This window comes from Panthera onca, chromosome E1, assembly GCF_046562875.1.
Source record: "Panthera onca isolate mPanOnc1 chromosome E1, mPanOnc1 haplotype 2, whole genome shotgun sequence".
Lineage (NCBI taxonomy): Eukaryota > Metazoa > Chordata > Mammalia > Carnivora > Felidae > Panthera > Panthera onca.
The window spans coordinates 39,081,239-39,105,007 of NC_138352.1; the positions used below are offsets into that span (position 1 = coordinate 39,081,239).

At 48.9% G+C, this 23,769-nt stretch overlaps 1 protein-coding gene across 1 annotated transcript; it reads left to right on the forward strand.

Annotated features, from left to right (window-relative positions):
- Positions 1-19,706: 19,706 nt before the first annotated feature.
- On the forward strand, positions 19,707-21,617 carry LOC132688001 (C-C motif chemokine 2). The gene is made up of 3 exons (XM_060646703.3): positions 19,707-19,874; positions 20,618-20,735; positions 21,079-21,617. The coding sequence occupies exons 1-3, from the start codon at positions 19,799-19,801 to the stop codon at positions 21,182-21,184; spliced, it is 300 nt and encodes a 99-aa protein (XP_060502686.1). The 5' UTR covers positions 19,707-19,798; the 3' UTR covers positions 21,185-21,617.
- The last annotated feature ends 2,152 nt before the right edge of the window (positions 21,618-23,769 follow it).

The following is a 23,769-nucleotide window of genomic DNA, read 5'->3' on the forward strand; positions in this document are numbered from 1 at the left end:
TTCTGCATGTTTGACCCAATTTCCCCACCATTGCCGTCGATCTCTGTATTGGCACATGGGCATGAGGTGGCCCCTTCAGAACACATGGTACTTCCCGTGGGCCGTTATTCACAGCACAGATAACAGGAATTAGTGAACCTTTCTTATCCTTTCCCCCACACATGTGTACCCAGGGAGGTGACAGCCACCCAGAGACAGACTTCAGGTCACATGGAACAACGCGGTGACCTGCCCCTCCCCTCACTAGCCGTGTGGACTTGAACCTGAACAGTAGGAAGGGCCAATGCTTCACTGTCATGGTCTACGAAATGGGTTTCTTGCAGGTATTGTGAGGAGTAAAAAGAAAAATAAATTGTGCTCGTTTCTTTCTTTCCTTCCGTATTTTGACACCTCATAGCATAGCCACATACCAAGTGCTGGGAACCAAGGTCCAACCCATTCTCCCTCACCCGGTAGAATGCAAAGCCCTGAAGTGGAAAGACCCCCACGGGTGAATGGCACTGACAGGTTACCTGGACACCATCCCCAAAGGGAGCCTTGGCCCCTCCTCTGAACCAGAGTCCTCTCCATTACCCAACACACAGGGGCTGTCCTGACTGTAGGGGGCTCCCCTTTGGACTGGCCTGAGGCCTGCTGGCCTGGCCCTTCAGAAGCTGTGATTCCGCTCCTGCTTCCAAGGCCTCCTAGCTCCCCATTCCCTCCCTCTGCGCCCCAATCAGACTCAAAACTGAGAAACTGAGGACTCTTGCTCAGAATTTTAGCCATATGTCACCCAATATACTCAGACTCTCTGCTGGGGAGCTCCTGGAAGATGTGGGTGTGAGGTCTGCCTCCACTGCCTACTAACTGCATGACTGGTTCTCTCTCTCTCTCTCTCTCTCACACACACACACACACACACACACACACACACACACATACATCCTGCCCTGGACTCTGCTTCTTGTCCTATAAATAAAGGAGCTGGTGCTAACATTTTTATGGCCCTATCTTAATAAAGGACAATGTTCTGTCTCTACAATGGGAGCCCCTGGACCCCCAACTCCTGCATCATGCATACAGGCCATTGCATATGGGTCACTGCCACTGGACGGATGGAACACATGGCAAAGAGGTTCCCCGTGGGAAGGTCATGGGGCCAGTGCAGTGGGACCTTGTCATTTCTCAGGCCATTTCTTACAAACATCCTCAGCTAGGTTCTGCACAGGGGAAGATAAGCCCAAGCCAAGGAGACAAAGCGAGGCAATATCAGGGCCAGACATATCCACATACTCATCACCTCACGGAGCCAGTGACTGGAGCACAATGATGACATAGCAAGGTTCCTAACGGTTCCTGCCCTGTTGACGTCTCCTCGCTAATTCCCAAAGAAAACAGGGCCAGGCATCCAAGCAAACTCTGTGTATGTACCCCACCCTTGCCTTTCCCTGCTGTCTCCACTTCCAAAGGGCCAGAGTCCCTCCGTTTTCTCAGCCTTCAAGAGAAAGCCTGGAATTTCCTCCCAGACCCTGAAATTGGGAAAGTCCCAGCTGTGTTTATTGTCCCTAAAAGGCAGGATCATCCCCATGAACAGGCCTGTACTTTGAGCCTGATGGCAGGTCATTGCTCTGGCGTTTTTCCAGCCCAACTTGCGGAACTGCCTAGTGGCCGGAGGTGAGGCCACACAGCCACACTGTCCCTCCTCCCAGCTGCCTTCCAAGTCCCCAGTCTCTTGGGGTTTCTCCCCACCCGGAGCGGTGGATGAAGCCATTGTAGGCGCGTGGCGGTCTAGACCCTTGTTAGAATAAGAGGGGGGCCAAAGGGACCTCTTTGCATGAGCACCACCTCCACAGCCCCTGAACATGGGAGAGGATTGGCTTCACAGAATTAAGGTGAAAAGGCACAACAGCGTGTGCAGAGCAGGTCTGAGGAGTGTGTGTGTGGGGAGGGGGTGACTGTGAACTCACGCTTGTTAGAGGCAGCAGCCTTTTCTTGCCCACAGTTTAGCTGCTTTCCAGAGGGAGGGCAGGCCACATGGGAACCAGGCTGGGTCTGCACTCCCACTCTGGGTGACAGAAGATCTGGCCTCTCTCCTGGCTCTACCCTTCCCCCGCTGTGCAATCTTCATCGGCACTTACCCTCTCTGGGTCTCCCTGTCTTCCTGTGTTAACTAGTAATGATTAAATGATGAGGTTTAAAGGAGTTAATGCTTGTCATATCCCCGCCTCTGTGCCTGGCGAGTGGGGTCTCACTAGCGTGTGCCCTCCTGACCTTGGACGCTCACCTTTCTTCTATTCACCCCATTCAGAGGCCCTCCTCCACCTCCTCTGCCCCACTGTCAGCACATCTCATGTGGTTTTCTGGGAAATTTCCCTTCTCTTTTGTGAAGTGCACTGCAAATAGGGTCTTGTCCTTATATGAGGAAGTCCTTCAGCTCTGGGCCTTTCCCCAACGTTCACGTGAGGATCTCTGCCCAGCCATCTAGAGGATTTTCAGCAACGCTTTTCTTTCCCCATGTTCCCTTCTAGGCACCAGCAGCCAACTCCCCCTACCCGAACTACCCCCCCCCCCTCCCCCCGTCCATCCCGAGTCTGTCCAGAGCCATAGCTGGGCAGAACAGAAGTGTCACCCATTATCACCACCCCAGCACTCCAAGAAACCCTGGCTTCAGCCCACTTGCACCCACACTCGGCCTGGACATTCAACCCGGTTAAGGCCAAGGTCATCTGGCTCAACAGATGTATGTGTCCTCAGTAGCCTCGTCAGCACAACAGCTCCATGAGTCCCGTGCCGTGTTCGTGGGTGAGAGTCATTCTGTTAACTAACCCGGGGCAAGACATATATAAGGCCCTAAGCCACTGTTATCCTAGACCGGGCCATTCAAAGGCAGTGAATCATTAGTAGAGAAAGACATTCCCTTTGAAAAGGGAATCCTTTTTAATCCTTCTGATCCAATCAGGAAGAAAGCCCGAGCACTTACAAACCTCTTCCCCCTTCTCCCTGCCTGTCAACAAGAGAGAGTAAGCTCAGAGCTCAGAGCATCAGCCAGACAACTACATCCAGTTCACCCTGAAAAAACAATGTTTATTTTGATTGCATTTATGGCAAACAATATTGGTTTCAAATTTATAGCAGTTATAAAATGTTTCCTTTCAGAATGCATCTATTTAAGTAAAAAAAAAAAAAAGAGTCATTTTAAAGAAAACCACTAAGTATGTAAGAGAACGGTGTTACAAAGACTTTTGTGAAAAGTCACAAAGGTAGAATGCCAAAGCTGGGGATGAGCTTTAGCTGAATGACGCATCCTAACAGGGATAGTTCTAGGCCCTTAACATGCCGGTGGGAGAGGTGTTCAGATCCCAGAGTTTGATAACGTGCACATGAATCTCAGCTACGAGGGTATCATGTCCCCAAGATGAAGGCCATCTTTTTTCTTCTGCCAATTCATTCATTCATTTAGCAAGCAAGGATGTTCAAAAAAGCAAAAACAAAAACAAAACACCAAAACCCAAAGACTGAGACCAAATTTTTCTGAAGAAGGTGTCTCATCCAGTGCCAAGTCTGGGCTCTGGGAGGTGAAGTTGAAGAGAGGGAGACGAGGTGGGCAGGCCAAACCTCTGGCATTAGGGGTTGGCTGGTGAGATCTGGGTTCACCAGTCCGGTGAGACTGGGGCTAGCTGGAGGCAGGCTGAGATGTGCATGGGCCTCCAGGCTATGAGAGTCAGCTGCTTCTGCTGCACGTGTGACATCTCTGAGTCAAGATGATGTGCCCGGACAGGTCTTCACGGTGTCAGAAGACGAGATGGTGAGGTCACGGGTTATCACTTATTAAGTTTGTGCCATAGAAAGTTCGCACAAATAGTCAGAAGTCCTAAATCCTAATTTCAGGACTGATTTAAGCTGATGGCATGACCTTGATCAAGTCACTTTACCTCCCCAGACCCGTTTTCTCACCTGCAAAAGGGCAAGATGGGTAATATCTCTAAGCTCACAGGGCTGTTGAAAGAATCAGAGGTGAGCTTCACCAAGGCAGGGACCAAGCCTGTTTAATGAGCTGATGTAGACCCAGGATCCATCCCATGGGAAGCTCTGGTTATTTTCATGAATTAAGATGTCAAGTGTTGGGGTGCCGGGTGGCTCAGTCGGTTGGGCGTCTGACTTAGGCTCAGGGCATGATCTCAGGTCTGTGGGTTTGAGCCTCGCCTCGGGCTCTGTGCTGACAGCTCAGAGCCTGGAGCCTGCTTCGGATTCTGTGTCTCCCTCTCTCTCTCTGCCCCTCCCCTGCTCACACTCTGTCTTTCTCTCTCTGTCTCAAAAATAAATAAACATTAGAAAAAAAAAAAGATGTCAAGAATTCAGCAGAAATTTCCCACCTATTCTAAGTTCTTGGAAACGGTAAGCCTGCCAATAACTGCCAATCTTTCTACCATGCTTTTCCACCATGAGGATGAATCCGTGGAGGGACAACAGTGAGGAAGCTAATTGAGTTGTCTGGTGGCTCTCTCTGGATTCCAAGAAACTTAAAAGTTGGCAAGTGCATGGATCCCAGGTCCTGGGTCCAGCAAGGCACCTGTGTGCAGGTCTAGACCTACAAACTCCAGCTTTCAGTTTGTCCTTGAGTGGGAAAAGCTGAATGACTCCGGACTAAAACCCTGACCATGGAACAGAGAGAGAAAAAAGCTGGCTAGCAAGAGGGAAAGGTCAAATCGCTTGGTATTTTCCTCCTGAAATCTGTCCAAGGACCTGTGTCACAGCAAAAAGCCACAGGAAAGCGTGTGGACTTCCCCAGTCACAATGATTAATAGCTGCTCCTTCTTTCTGCTGCCTCTGTGGGCTTGAGAGTGACCCTTTTGTTCTCCAGAAAATCTCAGATACATTCCTTCCTTCTGAGCTCCAGACACCCACGAGGGTGGACCAAGTTGGCTGCATTTTGCAAGCTGCTTTGGAGCTGAGAGGATAAATAAGTTTCTCTCTTTGGAATTTCCCTTTTGTTCATTCACTAGAACATTATTAAACACTTTGTTGGTACAGGCTTTATCTATGTATCAGGGAACCAGGAGCCCACAGATAAATGGAGGGGCAAGCAAAACCAATAGAGTAGATAAACACTTGTTTGGGGTGAACATCGATGCTATAGAAATGTAGAATAAGGACATCTTTTCTTCCTTTGCTTCCAGGAGGAAAGGGTCTCTGAGCTGGGTTTTGCAGGATGAGTAGAAGTTGACTGGTGAAGAAGGGTTAAGTTCCTCCAGAAAAAGGAAAAGCTTGTGCAAAGACCAAGAAGTGTGCTCTTGGAGGAGGGGAAGATGGTGGAGGGGGGAAGTCCCTGTAAACCAATTTGGCTTTTCTGAAGCCAAGGTGCCCGAAGTTCGAAAGGAGAGTTGAGGCCAGAGAAAGGGGAAGGGACTGAGAGATGACCAGGTTTCGGATAGGCATGCTGAGGGGGGCTTGGAGTTTATCCTGAGGACACAGGGGAGCCATCAAGGGATTCTCAGCAGGGAGGACACATTGCTGAGATTGGATTGACATTTTCAATCTTTCAGCATCAGGGTGGAGGATGGGTGAGAAGTGTGAGACCATGGCCTAAGAGCCCAGCTGGGAGCCTTGCCATGCCCAGGAAAAGTGCCTTAAGAACCCAAAGAAGACAGTGCCCATCAGGAGGCTAAGGAGGGGGCCAGACTGGGAGGATAAAGTAGCTAGAAGGGCCCAAGACAATCTACAATTTTCTATTCATTCTGTTGAACCAAAAATCAACTCCTTGAAGCCATGTGCCATGCTCTACCAACCCCAGAACCCCAAGCAGCTAATAATGCCTTTCACAGAATCGATCTCTGGTAGAGCTTTATTAAAGGATGTGGGATAATTGAATGAGTGAAGGAGTGAATGAAATCCTCCTCTAAGACCACTGCAGTCTGATCAACACTGGCCAGTGTTGTCATCTCCTGTCTTAGCTTCCTTCTAGGGAAAGTGGAGGTCCTGAGGAGGTGAGGGTGACAGGAAAACTAAGTCATCTCAGAAAGAAAGCACCTCCTTCTCCCAGAGAGGCCCAGCTGGCGTCAGCGGAGAGAGGACTCTGGACAGGAAGTCCTGGCCTGGAGGGCTCCCCAGGGCACAGCTGGGGATTTCTCCTTGGGACCTGGGGTCCAGGCAAGGCCGAGCAGTGGAAGGCACCCTGAATTTGTGGTCCACTTCAGCTATTTAATGGCTGAACCTCAATGAGGGCGACTCAGCATACAGCTGTGAGGATCTAAAAGAGGGAAGGCTGTTGAAGATGTTTCTTACAGAGAAACATCATTATTGTGAATGTGTACGTTAGAGAAGTATAGCAAGTATGGAGTTTTGGTTTCTATTGTTTTCTAGCCGGGTGGCTGCGTCCAACATGTTTCACTTCTCTGAACCTTCACTTCTCAACTGAAAAAAAGGAAAATAGAGTGTCTATCCCTGCAGGCTGGTGTGGAGACGGGAAACGAGAGACAATACGCATGATTCTGACCAGCTGTGAGAGGTGGCATATCTGAGATAACAGTGGGAGAGGTAACCCGAGGATGGCATTTCCTTGGGGACAGGTCGTCTGTTGGCCTTAGAGCGCTCTCCGCTCTGTGGGCACGGGCAGGTTCCACCGCAGCCTCGGGACAGGCATGTGAATGACCAATGGTTAACATGTCTGTGCCTCGTTGCCCCTCACCAACGCCTCAGGTGGCTGAAACCATGTCTGTTAAGCATCTAATGCTCTGTGGAGGGCACCTGGGTGGCTCTGTTGGTTAAGTGCCAGACTCTTGGTTTTGGCTCAGGTCATGATCTCACGGTCTCGTGAGTTTGAGCCCCACATGGAGCTCTGCACTGACAGCATGGGGCTTGCTGGGGATTTTTCTCTCTCCCTTTCTCTTGCTCTGCCCTTCCCTACTCGCACTGTCTCTGTTTCTCTCAAATAAATGAATAAACTTAAAACAAGAGCTCTGTGGACAGCATGTGACCCAGAGATACGACCCCCTCCAGGCAACTCCTTCAAGTTTAAAGGCATGACGTAAGTGACTCTGAGGGATTTATCCAGAATCTATTTGCAACTCTCTTACCAAATGCCCCTGATGCTCCAAGAACCTTGTGGTAGAGGAGAGACTCCTTCCCCAGGAGAGGAAGCAGAGATCAAAGATGCAGCCCAATCCCTGGTCACTGATTTGCTGTGTGACTTTGAGTAAGTCACTGCTTTCTTCAGGCTTTAGGATCCTCGATCTGCAAAATGTGGCTTGGGTGCCAGGTTCCCTTCTGCGTCTCCCTATTCCCAACCCAGAGCTGCAATGTTCATATCAAACACCCCTCTTACCTGGGGCTGCACCCACTGGAGGGAGGTTAGTCTCTCAAGCTTATAGGACATTAGCAACTCTGAGTTCTGGTTGGCTTGGAGAGAAGGGTGAGGGTCTAGAGTCATACTTGCCTCTTGATTTCCCTGCCAGCCTGGCTAAGAAGCCAGTAGACCCCAGCAAGGTGGAGTTCTTGTCTGGTTTGCCAGATGCAAATAATGGAAGACAGAGGGGTTTTGTGACTCTCTTTTTCTTAGAAGGCTTGGAAATTGCTATCAGTCCTGGAAAAACCTGTGTCATCCTTCAAAACAGGTTGTCTGATGTAACCCAAACCGCCAGTTTGGATGATAAGTCCCAATGAGACAAAAATGAAATGAGAGAGAAAGAGAGAGAGAGAGAGAAATGGGGAACTAGAAAAAGCCACTGTAAGAAAAAAAATGAGCAGCAGAAGCTGATGACTAGAAAGGGAACCAGAATCTTGATGTCCAGCCCAGAGCAGTGAAGATAAGAAGAATTACATTGCAAAACACATCCGAGAAACAGGAATGAGAAGGATGCGGTTTTGGCCAAGATGTGAGAGCAGAGCCCAGACTGTAGACCACACTGGGTTTCAAATCTGGGTGTCAGGACCCACTTTCTCACCAAGACACCTGACAAAGCAGTAATGGAGAGTCCAAGCAGGATCAGACGTAGACACAGAAGACCTACTTCCAGTCCTTGCTCTGGTACCTTCTTGCACTTGACTTTTGGCAGGTCATTTGACCTGTCTCTGTGATGGCATGATCGTCCCTGACCTGCTCATCCTGCAAGGTTGTTATGGGTGTAAAGTGAGATGATGCTAATTCTGGCCTGTGGTCACGAAGTCTAAGGGCCCATCCGATGGGGAATTTCCAGAACTTAGATTATTTCCTTCCTCTACAGCTGCTCTGGAAGTGAAGAGTGATGAAACAGAGGGACCTCAGCATTATAAAGAGATTCAGAGTATTATCATTTCCCTTCTACAGATGAGAACTAACCGCTCAGCCAAGGTATTACACTGAGTCAGTTGGGAGGGGTGAGCCTGCTAGGGGGATGCCCAGTGTAGCTCAGACCCAGTCAAAATACAGTCAAAACACAGGAGCTAGATTTTTCAGATTTTAACCCCTTTATTGGCCAAGGTCTAACCACTCCCAGGCTCTCGATTCACACATTCGGCAAACATGTGCCCAGTACGGAGCTCACATCCAGCATGGAAAGGACACTTGATCTCTGCTTGTTAAGTAAATGAATAAATGAATGAATGAATGAATGCCAGGCCCTCTCCTATGTGCTGGGATACAGTGAAAGAATAGATACACCCTGCCTATCTTCACTTACAGTGTGGTGCAAAAGACAGACATATAAAGAACCTTGGAAATGCAGGGCACATCAAGTGTCATGGAAAGAAAAGTGTAAAGCTTTAAGGGAACCTAAGGCAATTGTGTGTCAAAAGGAGTCTGGAAGGACTTCCTGGAGAAGGCCCAGCAACCATTCCAGGCAGAGGAAACAATGCGCAGCAGGGCTGTGTTTTGGGAGAGACATTTGGGACAGCCATTAGGTCTTACTACAGCCTAGAGCAACCAAAAGAAGTGATTCATGAGGCGTGGCCTGGAAGATGTGCTGTGGTGAGGTCAGGCTTCTCGATGGCTGTACGAAGGAGGTGGACTCTCTCAAGTAGATACATGGAGCTGCTGAAACACTTTTGACAGACCATATTAGCGGTCTGGGATACATAAATTTGCCATCAGTACAAAGGGTGGACCAGATGGTAGAGCTTCTATTTGGCAGGAGATCACATTAAGCTGTTTTAATAGAACTTAATTGAAGGTGAGTCCTTTGGGTCAAGGAAGTGGAAATGTTTGCAAGAGATGCCTCAAAAGTAACAATGGACATGTCTTTAGAGGCCAACTGGATGTGACAGGAGGTGGGGAGGAAACTCTAAAAATGGAGCTCTGCTTTCAAGCTTGGCCATCTGCGTGAGCAGGCAGGTGAATTCTTGGTGGGGGAAGCAGATCTGGGAGTAACATGATACCAGGGACTGGGGGCCAGGATGTATCTGCCTTCCTCTCACTCAGCATGGCACCTGGAAGAGTAGGCGCACGTAGAGACAGTATCAGGGGACGATTTGGCGAGCTTTGAAACCCCTCCTCAAAAATTCTCCAAAGATGAGGTTGAGAGAGAGAGAGAGAGAGGCAAACCAAGAAACAGACTCTTAACTATAGAGAACAAAATGAGAGTCACCAGAACGGAGGTGGGTGGGGGGATGGGTGAAATAGGGGATGGGGATTAAGGAGTGCACCTGTTGTGATGAGCACCAGCTGATGTATGGAAGGGTTGAATCATTATACACTAGAAACTAATCTAGAAACTAATCATCTACACTAGAAACTAATATCACAGTGTATGGTAACTAACTGGAATTTAAGTAAAAACTTAAAAAAAAAATTCTCCATAGACTCTCTGCCCAAAGCCACCCCAAATGAATGAGTAAACTAAGAGAAAATAATGCGGCTCATGTGCAAACGCAATCCCAACAGCAGTCCTATACCACATCTTCCAGCCAAACCGATTCCCCAAGTTCCTCCTGGGTAGAGACGTCACATTGGCCACAGGGACTTATTGCATCTTGGTTGAAAGAAGACAAGGAAGGAAGAGGGGGAGGGAAAGGGGAGATACACAGAAGGAAGGATGTCTTTGTTGGAAGTGAGTGACATCCAGGTGTAAATGCCCAGTGGGCTGATACAAGCACAAGTCTAGAGGTCACCTCAAGTAGTTTGCTAGACAATGAGTTCAGAGGAAAAAGAGTCTAGACCCAGGGTAACAAATTCAGCTACCACAAGGGCCAGGTAGAGAAGACGAGTGAGTGAAGGGAGCCCAGCAACAGGTAACAGAGCAACTGTGGGGGAGGGAGGCATCTCTGGTGAACCCGGAAACATAGGCTTCATCCAAAGGGACAGCTACCCCTCTGCTCTCACGGGTGACTGCCATGTGGGCATACGGGCTCCATGTTGCCAGGTCTGATTCTACCAAGACAAACCAGGTGCCCACAGTTTTAAGTGAGAAATCGGTCAATTTTACATGCTAGCAATTAATTTTTCTTCTCTTTAATCTCTATGCAAACAGAACCAAGTTGTGGACCACCAGTTTGCCAACTGTCATGAAGAGTAGGAGTGAAAATATAAATCCTTAGAGAAAAGCAGTATTCAAGGATGCACAGGGAAGAGACACCAACAAACACAGTGTATAAGAAGCAGCAGAAAGCAATAGGGAAGAGAACAAAGCCTCAGACACAAAGGTGGGCAGGATTTCCTGAAAGGGCGGGCCGCAGGCAGCATTAACATGGCAGTGACTTCACACTGGATCAGGTTGTGGGGAATCCTCTGCAGGAAGTGATAAGAAAGAAGGTCACTGCCGAGACCATAACATTTTCAGCTGAGCGATGGATGCGGGAAGTAAATGGAAACAGATTAAGGAATTAATTGTAGGTGAGAGCACAGAGACCAAAGTAGAAATCAGTGATTCAAGTTTTGTCCCAGGAAAAGAAGGAAAGAAAGAGAGAAGGATGCCCTTTGAGGGAGGATGGGGCTAAGGGAAACAGGTTTTTTTAAATGTTTATTTATTTATTTATTTATTTAACATTTATTTATTGTTGAGAGACAGAGACAGACAGAGTATGAACAGGGAAGGGGCAGAGAGACAGGGAGACCCAGAATCTGAAGCAAGTTCCAGGCTCTGGGCTATCAGCACAGAGCCCGATGTGGGGCTGGAACTCAAAAACTGTGAGATCATGACCTGACCTGAAGTCAGATGCTTAACCGACTCAGCCACCCAGGCGCCCCGATGTTTATTTATTTTTTAAGTTTATTTATTTGTTTTGAGAGAAAAAGAAAGAGATAGTGCGAGCAGGGGAGGGACAGAGAGAGGAAGAGAGAATCCCAAGCAGGCTTTGAACTGTCAGCATGGAGTCTGATGAGGGGCTCAATCCCATGACCCTGGGATCATGACCTGAGCTGAAATCAGGAGTCAGATGCTTAATCCATTGAGCCCCTCAGGCGCCCAAAATGTTTATTTATTTTTGAGAGAGAGAGCAAGTGGGGAGGGCCAGAGAGAGAAGGAGAGAGAGTCCCAAGTACAGGGATTCCCAAGTGCAGATGATCCCATTCACGGCTCATACTCATGAACTGTGAGATCATGACCTGAGCTGAAGTTGAGAGTTGGACGCCCAACTGACTGAGCCACCCAGGTGCCCTGGAAATAGGTTTTTTTAAACAAAGAAGACCTGAGCATGCCCGTTGGGTTAAAGGAAGGGAAGAGTAGAAAGAGAGAGCCAGAAATAACATGGAGCTAATGGAGAAAACCAGGTTTCTGGAAAAGTCTGCAGGGGTTCAAGGATGTAGATCAATAAGTGACCCTCAACAAGAGGGACAAGCTCTTCTGCAGGAGAGAAGAGATTTGAGAAGATGAAAACAGATTTACGCTCTGCGCACAGGGATGAGCAGGGAGGGAATTCTAGCCACACAGTCTCCGCTTCCTCAGGGGGTATGTTGTCTCCTGAGAGCACTGGAGCCTGAGCCTGGAGCCCGAGTTTTGGGGTACGCAGGATGGAGAGGACGAGGCATGTGTGCCAGCATCACTGGGGCGCTTATCCAGGACAATGGGATGGTCAGGAGTTAGGGGGTGTGGTCAGATGGCCTGCATTTGGGTACCAGCATGTGGGAACCACGGAAACGCAAGAATTGGCAAGGCGGGGAGGCAAGGAAACCAGGTAGGGGTGGAGGGCCCTGGAGGAGCTGACACAGTGCGTGTGGAGTTGCTCAAAGGGGAAGGAAGTGGAAGCCTGTGGTCAAAGAATCGATGACTAAGTTGAACTCCATGAAATGCAGAAGGTCAGGGAGATGACAAAGTCCAGAGAGTGGGCCAATGCTGAAATGATGCGGTGCTGGGCTCACTTGAGGGGCCTAGGAGCCATTAGAGGCCTTCCCTATCAGTTCCTTTTCATTCCCTGATCTTTTCCTTCCCTTGACCCAGCGCCTCTCTACTAAGCCTTCCATGGACCTGGTGGACAGAGGTGAGCTCTCGGGAGAAGAGAAAGGAGAATGAGCAGGAGAAGGAAAGGACTGGGAGAGCATGGAGAAGACTGACCTTGGAGTGCGAACACCTAGGTTTCCGTCCTAGCCCCGCTGCTTCCCAGCTCCCTCATCCCTGAGCAAGCCAACCGCTATGCCTCAACGTCCACATCTGTAACATGGGAGTGACGATATCGGCCTCATCTACATAATGATGCCCTTGCTAGATTCACATGATCTAATGAATCATAAAGCACATGCAAAGAATTCTAATCATGGGTGCCTCATGGCCCACAATTTTGAAATCTTTCCTTGGTAACCACACAGAAGTTCTAGAAGACATTCAGTAAATACTTAAAACTAATGGTTATCCTCATTATGAAATCAGAATTGTGTCATGGCGAAGTTTGTCACAGCTTGGGGATAGAAGGACATCCCAACTATATTGGGAGCACGTGATGTGCTGGAAAGTGAACTGTCCACAGCAAACAAGTGTGTGTGTGTGTGTGTGTGTGTGTGTCCAATATAGTCCTTTCTGTCATCTTGGAGCACAAATGGTTCTCAGCTCCCTTGTCCTCAGAACCCCCAAGTTGTCCAGATTAGGAGGAAATCTCTGTCTGTGCTTAAGTGGCCGCTCCCAACCTTGTCACAGCTCCCAAGAGCCTTGGGGACCTGTCCAGTCGAGCTCCAAGTCCTACTGCTAAATTTCAAGCACAGTGGCCAGGGCTCTCGGCTGCCAATGCTTCTGGCACTGCCCTGTGGCATGACTGTGTGACTGTGGCATGACTGTGTGGGACTGCCCACACAACCCAAAGTCTGTCTCTCTCCCTTGCTCTAACTGTGCCCCCTCTAGTCCTGGCCACACTGCTACCCCGGGGCTCCCAAAGTCACGGTGTCTTCATTTTACACTGGCAGGTTTGGCCATGGCCCTTACCATGTGATGGCTGTATCGACATGGAGAGTGTCTAAGAACTTTGGACTCAAGAGAAGGGGCCTCAATTTTCTCCCCTTAGGAGGTCCTTGGTCCTTAAGCAAATGTACCCATCTTCTCCCCCATGTCCAGCTCTGCATAGCGTGGAGTGTTAAGAGGGGCAGTCTTTCCCTTTGGCCACCAAAGGCTCTTTGCTCCCTTCATCAAGGACAATGAGAACTGAGTGCCTACAACGCAGTGAGTGCCTACTTCTACTGCCTCAGTAAGATTTCTCTAAACAAAGGAGGTTTGCCTTAAGGAAAATAAATAGCAGCTGGCAGTCTCACTGGAAAAAGTTAAGCTCTGGGTCACCAGGCACTTCCCACAGCACACACATGCATACACACAGCTTGTCTGCTCTGATTTAGGGAGTGCGCTAAAATCCTGGGCAACCCTCTTTCCCCCCCCCCCATTTAATTTTTTTAAGCTTATTCACCTATTTTGAGAGAGACAGAGACATCGTGAGTGGAGGAGGGGCAGAGAGAGGGAGAGAGAATCCCAAGCAGGCTCCTCACTGTCAACGCAGAGCCCGACAGGAGGCTCAAACCCACGAAACTGTGAGATCACGACCTGAGCCGAAACCGAGAGTCGGCCGCTCAACCGGCGGAGCCACTCAGAGGCCCCTCTTTTCCCCATTTTAAATTAAGCCGGGCAGGGCTTTTCAGGGAGGAATCTCTATGGCACATGCAGCTCTGACAGTTCCCTAATTCACTGATTCTTGTCTGTCTCTCTCCCTTGCTCTAACTGTGCCCCCTCTAGTCATTGATGCGCCCCATGCTAGGTGCTAATGCCAAGATCACACAAACAAAAGTCCCTGCCCACGATTGGCTCCTGCTTGCTCGCCATTCCCGCCCCATCATCAACAGCTCCGGAGAGAACAATGTGCTTGTGAAGTTTCTGTCATTACCCTGACTGTATTTCTGAGTAATATATACATTGCAAAGTTGAGCTATTTGGCAACGCTTTATTCCAAATCCTTGCATGGAAGACAAAGAGATGTGTGTGCTGTGCAAAACCACATACCCCCCAACTTCTTCCCTCCCCCGCCCAGGCAAATACTGTCTGCGTGTTCATCCAGACTCTCTCAGGCTCTGATCTACAGTAAAAGCAGAAGAAGCTTATGAATGGAGAGCCAGCGCTTTGCAACCTGGGGCTACACGGCTATGCCAGCTGAAACCATTAGCTAAGAAGGAGCTCTTTGTTCCCCTGGGAAGTTTCCCTTTGTCAGGATGCAACATTTTGCAACCAAGAAAGAGAAGCAGCTCATCCCCCAAGAAGGGCCCGTGTGGTCACTGAAAATCTCTCCCTGGCTTGTGCCCCCCAGCCCTGCCAGTACCTCTTCCCCGGATAGAACCAGTGGGCAACTTGGGAAAACCACAGCCTTGCTTCTGTATTCATCTGCCTGTCTGAGAGTAAACCACCCTGCGATTCAGATATCTGGGGCAACGATTAGAAATTCTTGGACTGTTCGTAGGTTCGATCAAACACTGTTTATTGAGAACCGCGCTGCAGGAAAGACACGCACCGGGCGCTGGATGCAGCACAGGCAGGAGCCTTGAGGTAGGATAGAGCACAGCACAGAGAGTTCTAGAAGCAGAGGGAGGGGCTGAGAGCCACGCCGAGGTCTGAAGGCAGACAGGGGCCTGTCACAATGGGAGCTTCCCGTGAGAGCTGGCTGTGTGAGGACCTGAGGCCCTAACTCGATTCTGGGGCTGCTTCTGCCTAACTCAGGCTTTGGTCAGCCCCCAAAGGCTCTCCCTCTGTCCCTAGGCAGACAAGAGAACGGAGATTAGGAAGAGCTTAGGAAGTCTAGACCCCACTGCGTTATACCTCAGATGCCCGGTAAACTTTCACAGCAAGAAATGAAAGCATCTGCTGCCTAGGATTGGCATGGGTGCCCCGAGGCCGCCTGGAGCTTGCTCAGGTCCTTAGAGTGACACAGCTCTTTACACGGTGCTTACAAAGCACCCTTGGTTTATCATTTCAGACAAGTCTCGTGACAATATTAGAAACAGCTGTCTTAGTAATCACACTTTACGGAAGAGGCCCAGAGAGGTCAAGGGGGTTGTGCAAGGCCACACAGCCTGACAGAGGCAGAGCCAGACCTCTGGCCCTGGTGTTCGGATGCCACCTGGAGCTCTTCCCAGGAGTCCAGGTGGCTGCTTCTTCCTCCCCCTTCTCTTGCTCTTTCTCCTCTGGTTTCTTTCCTTTCTTCCGCCTGTGCCTCTTTTCTGTTAGTGTCTCCTGGCCCGGCCAGCATAGCCTCTGCTTCGTGGACTTAGCCCAGGGGTGCCCAAACACAGGCTGGAGATCACGTGAGGCCCAGGGGAGGGCAGCTTAGAAAAAATACAGCTTTACATAACAAAACTATAGATTGTGACTCAGTGGGTCTGAGGTGCAGACCAGAACTCTCCTTTTTTGATAGGTTCATTGGTTCTTAACTGTTTGGAGGTCAAGGATGCCTTTGCTAATCTGATGGGAGCGATGGTCTCTCTCTCTAGAAAACTACACAGTCACATAAATATGGAAGACAATTCCAGATGGTCCTTGAAGCCTAGCCCGGAGCCAGGGATAGGAACCTTCATCTGGACAAAATGGACTGCTCACTTCCCCCACCTGCCCCGGATTTCCCATACTCAGCCCTTTTAAGGTTGTTCTAACGGGATCATGGGCCAGTATCATCAACATCACCTGGGAGCTGGTTGGAAATGCAGGATCTCAGGCCCACCCGAGACCAGGGACCAGAATCTGCACTTTAACAAAATCCCATGGAGATGTGCAAGGACTTTACATTTGCAGGGTCTGTAAGTTTGTTACAAAATGTGCCCCTCCTCCATCGAGCACTCACCCAGGTTTCCAGAACCTGCCAAACCCCTTGCCCACCTTAAATGCATCACCACCCAGCCTTCCCTGAACCTCAGCAGCTCCAGTCTATCCAGTGAGGGCAATCGTTTGTCTCTTGAATTTCCCTTAAAAGCAAGGGTCCAGCAAAGGTGGTAAAATGTTTCTCTGTGTCTCCCCGCCCGCTTTTCATGACCTCTGTTTCCCTAAGATGCACCCCCGAGTTCGGCACCTTTACAAAGGGCACCTCCAGTGTGTTCACCTGTCCCACTGACACTGCTCAGGCCACCCTGGGCAATGCGATCTCTAAGTGACGAAAGTGATTTCTTCCCTGCTCTGCTGTCCTTCCTTACAGTCTATCGAAGGATCCGCAGTGTCTCACACGACAATTACCCTAACAGTTTACTTATGCTCACTCCCCCACCCCCATGATAGCCCCTCACTGTAGGGTCAAGAGCTGGTCCATGAGGGCTGGCCCAGAAGGCAGTCTGAGTGACAAGCTGGGACACCACTCCCTCCCCACCCCCCAAAGAACCCAGGCCATTGCAGATGAATCTTTCTTTCTCTTGCAAAGGTTATCTGCACCCCCCTGACTCCCACTCCCCCCACCTCCCGTAATATCCTTGGCTCCTTCATGCAAATAGACGTAAGGCAGGTCCATCCCGGAACGCAGTAAATGCCTTCATGCTGGAAGCTTGGAGTGAACCAGTTCAGGTGTTTTTATCAACCCAGCCCCACTTCCCATGGAGACTTCTGGAAAGCAAGCTTCATGTCTGGTTCATTTCTCCTTCCCCTTACCCCAGTCCCCTTCCTGGTGCTCTGCACAGAGGAGATGCTAATCGTATTCGTGCTCTACTAAGCAGACAATGCAGGATATGAGCAAGGGTGCTACATGGAGAGCCCAGAAATGGACACAATCTGCCATTAGTTTTCTATGTCACCTCAGGCCCGTCACTGCCTCCTTCTTGGCCTCAGTTTCCCCATCACTGAAACAGGATGATGATCTCCAAGGTCCTGTGCTTATCTGACATTCTGTATAAGAATAAAGAATGGATTTCTAGTCCTTGAAAGGAACCAGATCACAGAGTTGGGGTGCCAGGAAAATGGGCTCTGGAACTAAGAGTAACCTGGAAGAAGGCCTGGGGGAGGTATCTAGAAAAGACCTGGCTGGGGCAGAGCCTACTGTGTGTCTCACTCAAAAGCCTGAGTGGCAGGATGGGGGAAGGGGGTGCCATGCTGGATGGAGACTTTGCAGTAACTACAAAGCAAACCAAGGCAGGGGCGAGGTGCTGGTTTCTGATATTTCTAGAAAGCTCAGTCTTAGTTCCTCTTTCCATTTCCCCTGACACTGAGTGGGAGTCTGGGGTGATGACAAAGGCCCATGCGGAGGATGTCTGTGGGGGGTGGGGGTCAGCCCCACTGGAAGAAAGGAAAGCAGGATTATTCACCAAGGAGTTATTCACTTTTCCATTCTTCATCTCTGAGTTGATGAGCAGGGGGCTAGGGGGCCTGGGTATTCCAGCCAGCTGCAAAACCTTGACCCTGCCTCTCCACCGTGTTCTACTTTGGGCCTTTCCCTTGTCCACTCCTAAGCAGGGGCCCGATCCAGACCTTGTGCCGGAACATTCCCAGCACAGCCCCACATGAGACGGCGCTGGCTCCAGGCCCAGCATCTGGAATGCGGGCTCCGGCCAAACTCATTATTTTCCATGGGATCCGGGAACTTCCAAAGCTGCCTCAGAGTGGGAATTTCCACTTGTTTCTCCTCCTCTGTGACTGACCTTCCAGCTGAGGAGAGCATCGTTGCTTGACAGCAAAGGTGGGAGGGAGACAGCTATCAAGACACCTTCTCCTCTGATTCCCACCCCCTTCATCTTGGGTCTGTTGATTATCTCACACTCACAGAGACCAAGTCACTTTCCAAAACTGATGACCCTTCCTGGCAGTAGATACTTAGCTTCAGATACTCAGAAGTCCATCTAAATACTCCGAGAAGCCAAGAAGCTTTCCTGTTGGCCAGAGACCTCCCGTTGGCCTTCCCGTCTGGAATATGGTTTCCTCACATAAAAGAGCAGATGTGGAAATACACCATCTGTCCAGGTTTTTTGGTCCAGGGTCCTAGGACTGACCATGACATGACTGAACCAGGATCTCAACATCTTTCAACCAGTTAACCTGGGCAGAACCCAAAGAATGGATGGACTCCACAGGCAAAGGGGATGCAACCCTCCCAGTCCCTGGCAAAGGACACTCAGAGAGATTAGGGAAGGGTTTCCACTAATAAGAGGGAAAAGCTCTTGGCAGCAGTGGAATGAGGAAGATGAGACCTGAATTCTAGGCTCTGCTCATCTAATAACATGCCTCAAGCAATCCTATCATATTTGTAGAAGAAAGGGATTCACTGAGATCAATGTGAACACCTTTAAGCTTTTATGACTGTGACTCTGGGGGTTTCTGAGGACATCTAAGGCAGAGCTGTGGCACTAAAGCAGACATTTGAATCCTGTAACACTGTCCCATCTGCTCACCAGCTCTTCCTGGGAATCCAGAAAGGAAGGGGGCATGTGCTGCCTGACTTCTGCCTGCCTGCCGTATAACCACAGACTCCAAATCCCGCAGTAACTTAGCCACGAGGGATGTTTCTCCATTCCCCTTCGGATGCCTGCTACTTTGGCAGATGTGGAGGACAGAGGGCACCCAGGTATATTACCAGGCAGCCGGTTGGAGGATGTGTCACAGTGGTGATGCACAGACACACGGGGTCCTACACTGGGAACCTTGGCAGGTGACTTACGCTGTCTGTGCCTCGGCTGTCTGATCTCTAAAATGGGAATTAACAATACCTACTGGATGGGGGTTGGAGAATTGAAAGACTTAGCACATGTAAAGGGCATAGAATATTACTGGCACACGGTAAGCACTGTATGAGTATGACACGGGAATTTATCTGTAGCACTACATGACCTCTGTGGCATCTGCCATGTCTTAAACCCAGTGATTCTTGGAATTCAATTCTATGGTTATAAAATCCTATAGTTTGGCTCAGCTTCAACTGTGCCACCATCCTGGATTTTAAGAAGCAAATGGATTTATTATGCTGCGGGGGAGTCCACCAAGGCCTCGGGGCCCCTTCCTGGCTTGAAAACCCCACAGGCTGTTGCCTAAAGGTTGGCTAGAGGGGGGCATGAGATGCTGTCATCTCTCGTGATCTCTGTTTCCTTGCTTCCTTTTCAACCACAAAATTTTCGCTTCAGAGAAAGTGGAATTCTTAAGAAAATCCTGTTGTGCTCACATCTGTGGTCGCTCTGGATGTAACTGTACCCCACCCACCCCACTTCTTTTGGTCTTAGCAGCAAATGGAAAAAGTGTCCAGGCCAGACTCACTACTTCCCTCCTACTTCCTGGAAACCTCCCAGGGCACTATCCTTGCTCAGCACATTTATGACTCTACTTTGTCATTCATTGAGAATGATGCTGCCCTGGGCCAAACTTTCTCTCTTAGCTCCGCCCTCTTTACTTTCCATAAAAAGCAGGCAGAGCAGCCAGAGGAACCAGAGGAGCAGAGAAGCTGAGACCAGCTTGGAAACCTCCAGCTCTCACGCCCAAGCTCCTCGTTCCCCGCAGACATGAAGGTCTCCGCAGCGCTTCTGTGCCTGCTGCTCACAGCAGCTGCCTTCAGCCTCCAGGTGCTCGCCCAGCCAGGTAAGCCCCTCTCTCCTTCCCTCTGAAGCCCATCACCCCATCTCTGGGTTCTCATAATCAGGAAAGTCAGAGAAGGACACAGAGGGAGCCAGATCACACAGCTGCTCCAGGGCAGAGCCTGGATGAGAATTCCAGCCGTGGACCCCAAATCCAGTCCTCCCAGGACTCCAGCTCTGTAATCACACCCTCCGTGTAGTTACTGCCCCGGCTCCTTGCAACAGGGGTTGGGGACTTGGATCATCAAAAAGAAGGGGACTCTGGTGGAGAGTGTGCAGGGTATCTCTAGATATGGTGGAGAGGAAAGGAGGAGACCCAGAATCTGGTCTATGCTTCATTCGGTCCAGCATCCCGAGGCAGCAAGTATCAGAGAAACTCACAACTTGGAGCCTAGAGGGGGACCCATAGCTGGGTTCCCTGAGCTGATCTTCTCTGAACCTGATAATTTGGATTATTCACTACTCCCAGGATCAGTGATTAATGATACTCCCAGGAATTATCTAGTTTTAACAGTTCCCCCTTCCCACCACTCATTATCAAAGCTATATACCCATTATAAAGCAGAGGAAGCTGAGTCAGTATGCCATTCTAGCTCTGAAGCATAGGCAGAAATATTGGGATTTATGAGTTCTACCTCTACTCCTGACTTCCCTTCTCCTGCTCCTTCCTACTCTTTCTTGCTATGATTAAGATCAGAAGAATCTAACCCATCCTAACATGCTTTTTCTTTGTGGTTCTATTTCCAGATGCAATTAATTCTCCAGTCACCTGTTGCTATACACTCACCAATAAGAAGATCTCGATGCAGAGGCTGATGAGCTATAAAAGAGTCACCAGCAGCAAGTGTCCCAAAGAAGCTGTGATGTAAGTGGAACACACCAGCCCTCCCTGGGCCAGTTCTTCCTTGGGTAGCAAGGGACAAGCCTTACAAACTTAGAGAGTTAGGCCACCTAATCTCATCTTCAAAGGTGCCCAGTGGGAAAACTGAGGCCACAAGGGACAAGGTGATCCCAACATCACTCTCCATCTGAGTGCTTACACAGACCCTCCCAATTTCTTTAGCGGGAAGTCAGGACACCCTGATGTCCTCTCTCCACCTGCCTTCCTCTTCTTGTTCCCATGGCAGCTTCCTGGGGCAGAATGGGCTGTCGTCATAGGCTGAGATCTCGATGGAACTCTATCTGACTGTGTTCTCTCTCCCCTACAGCTTCAAGACCATCCTAAACAAGGAGATCTGCGCTGACCCAAACCAGAAGTGGGTCAAGGATTCCATGGCACACCTGGACAAGAAAACCCAAACTGCAAAGCCTTGACTACTCACTCTGAAACCGAAGAATCTAAAATTAATTTATTTTCTTCTAGTTTTCCCTAAATGCCCTCCTGATGTTATTTTATTATAATTTCAAAGACTACAAACTTTGTTTATTGATACTCACATGATGCCTGAAGTACTGTTAATCTTATTTAAGTTATTGATGTTTTAAATTTATCTTCCCTAGATACTAGGGTGTTTTTTTGTTGTTGTTTTTTTTTTGTTTGTTTTTGTTTTTACATATGGAGACCAGACAAATTGCTTTTCTCTGGGAGGGGGGGAAGTTCCACCCCTCGGATGGTGTGAGTGTCCTTGCAAGGACCATTAATGCAAAGACTATGTTTTAAATTCTAAAGAACTGCTAAAAATGCTATTGTGGAGATGTATATTATATAACTATTGATCAATATATAAATATATATTTTTGTACAAAACTGCCTTTGGTGTTTTCTTGAAAGAAATTAAAAAGCTGAGTGTAATTTTGGTGATTAGGAGGGAACATGTTTGCAGAGGGTGGGCTTGTGTTGGGAGGAGTGACAATGTGGATTGGCCCTGGTCTTTTTCACTGGGTAGGCAAATCTGAGTGCCTATAGAAGAATCTTTAAGTCAGGACCCAGTCAAGCATTCCAGCCCTACCACTCTAGTCCCCAAGACCATCTGTCCAGATTCCAATTACCCTTGTCACCCTATCTCCTTAGCAACGCCCCATGTCCTTTCTCACAGCCCTTGACCCCTGCCCTCAATCTTTCTCATCATCTACTACTACTGCCCCCTACCTGGGATACTTGCCCCCAACCTCTCCCCCTTCAAGTAATCTTCCAACTTGGAGTAATACAGACACTGCCGTCTTTGGGAAATCAAGGAGAAACTGAATGACCACTGATAAGACAGTTAGATTCAGATTTCATAAAGAAGATATGACTTGAACTTCTCCTTGATGAATACATGAGATTTTTCTAGAAAAATTACAGTATCATTTAGAAGAGGAGAAAGAAGAATGGAGCCAAATACCTGGAGGTAGAAATGATGATGGTGTGCACATCAAAGAGGGTGAAAACCAATCAGGTGGGAGTTGGGGTCCATGTCGGTGTCAAGTGATGAGGAAGTTTAGAAAGAAAAGTTGGGAAAGGGTTTTGAATGTCAGGATGGTAAGTCAGTACTCAACTTTATAGCTTAAAAGGAGATGTTGACAATGTTTGAGCCAATGAGGAAGGACATGCCATGTTCAAAGATTCAGAGATGAGTTTCAGTAAATGTAACTTATTGGCTTCATACATGTTTGGAGAAGTATGGACAAGGGAGAGGCTACTGTCATGATCCAAGAAAGAGATGATGAGTGCTCGAATATGGAGCCCAAGAAGCAGCTTTGGAGAAGAATGATCTAGGTAGAGTGAAATGCTGTGTGTTGTAGATGGAAGAAAAGGACCTGTGACCTAAGACTCAGAAGCCCTTTCTACAATCCACATTCTAAGAGACAGATGACCTGAAATCAGAATGTGCTTCTCTTCACCACTATCCCCCATTTCAATCCAAGGAGCACAGGATCATCCATTTATATGGATGGATCTCTTTTCCCTGAATGTCCACCTAAGGTCTGTACTTCCTTGCATGGCATTTGACCTACCTGTGAGGCATTTGACCCATCTAAGCACAGGCAGCCATTCCACTTAAAGAAAGCAGATATCTTGCCCTATTGAATAAATTCTGCATGGTGATTTTTCAGATTCACCAGTCTAGTCTGGTGGTGAGATGGCTACTGTATCAAGCTAGACCAGGCAATGCCTTCAGCAGCTGGGGAAAACCCTGGCTGGCAGGGACACTCGAGTTCTAATCCCAGTCCTGGCATTGACTCACTCTGTCATTCAGGGCAGATTGGGTATTCTGAGTTTCCATCAGTAAAATGGGGGTGATAATGTGCTACAAATAGGAATTTGGCAGAACCTAGGTTCTAGGATCTGGGAGTGTGTGTGTTGGAAAACCTCCATCTCCAACAGTTGGAGCTGGAGATGAATAAAGGGGATTCTGCTTCCATATTCCCAAGATAGTCCAGGGTCCCTGGTTCAGGCTGAGGGATTCTATCAAAGCTCCAAGCTCCCCAAAGTGCCTTGATACATCTGTTAGAAGACAACTTATTGGCTGCTTTTTATGGAACTCTCTGACCCATCTGCCAGGTCCAGTAGCCCTCCCTGCTTCTCCTCCACTCCTCCAGTCTACATCATTGATTGCCAAGCAAGACTAAATCCTCAGCTGCAGTGGATGCCGGGGGGGGGGGGGGGGGTGGGCAAAAGGGAATGGAGTGCGAGCAAATGGGACATCCACATACAGTTTAGGGAGCGTCAGACCCTCTAAAACCAGGCAGATTTGTGATGGAGGGTCTGGAAGGAGGGGAGGCCGAGGGAGAGGCAATCCATGTGCTCAAGCCCAAAAGCAATCCACTCACATTCCCTTTCCAAGCCACACCTATTCATTTTCAGGAAATCTTGAATCTATTTTTTTTCTCCAGCTAAGCAAGGGAGTCCTTGCTCCTTGCATGATAAAACTGTGAGCATGAGGCGCTGGCAATAGGCCCTGGTTCAGGAGGGAATG

Bases quoted from the DNA above. Each gene is read 5' to 3' on its own strand.
- LOC132688001 (XM_060646703.3), top strand. From the start codon at position 19,799: ATGAAGGTCTCCGCAGCGCTTCTGTGCCTGCTGCTCACAGCAGCTGCC. The intron at 19,875-20,617 runs GTAAGCCCCTCT...TTCTATTTCCAG, and splicing joins CCAGGTGCTCGCCCAGCCAG to ATGCAATTAATTCTCCAGTC. The intron at 20,736-21,078 runs GTAAGTGGAACA...TCTCCCCTACAG, and splicing joins TGTCCCAAAGAAGCTGTGAT to CTTCAAGACCATCCTAAACA.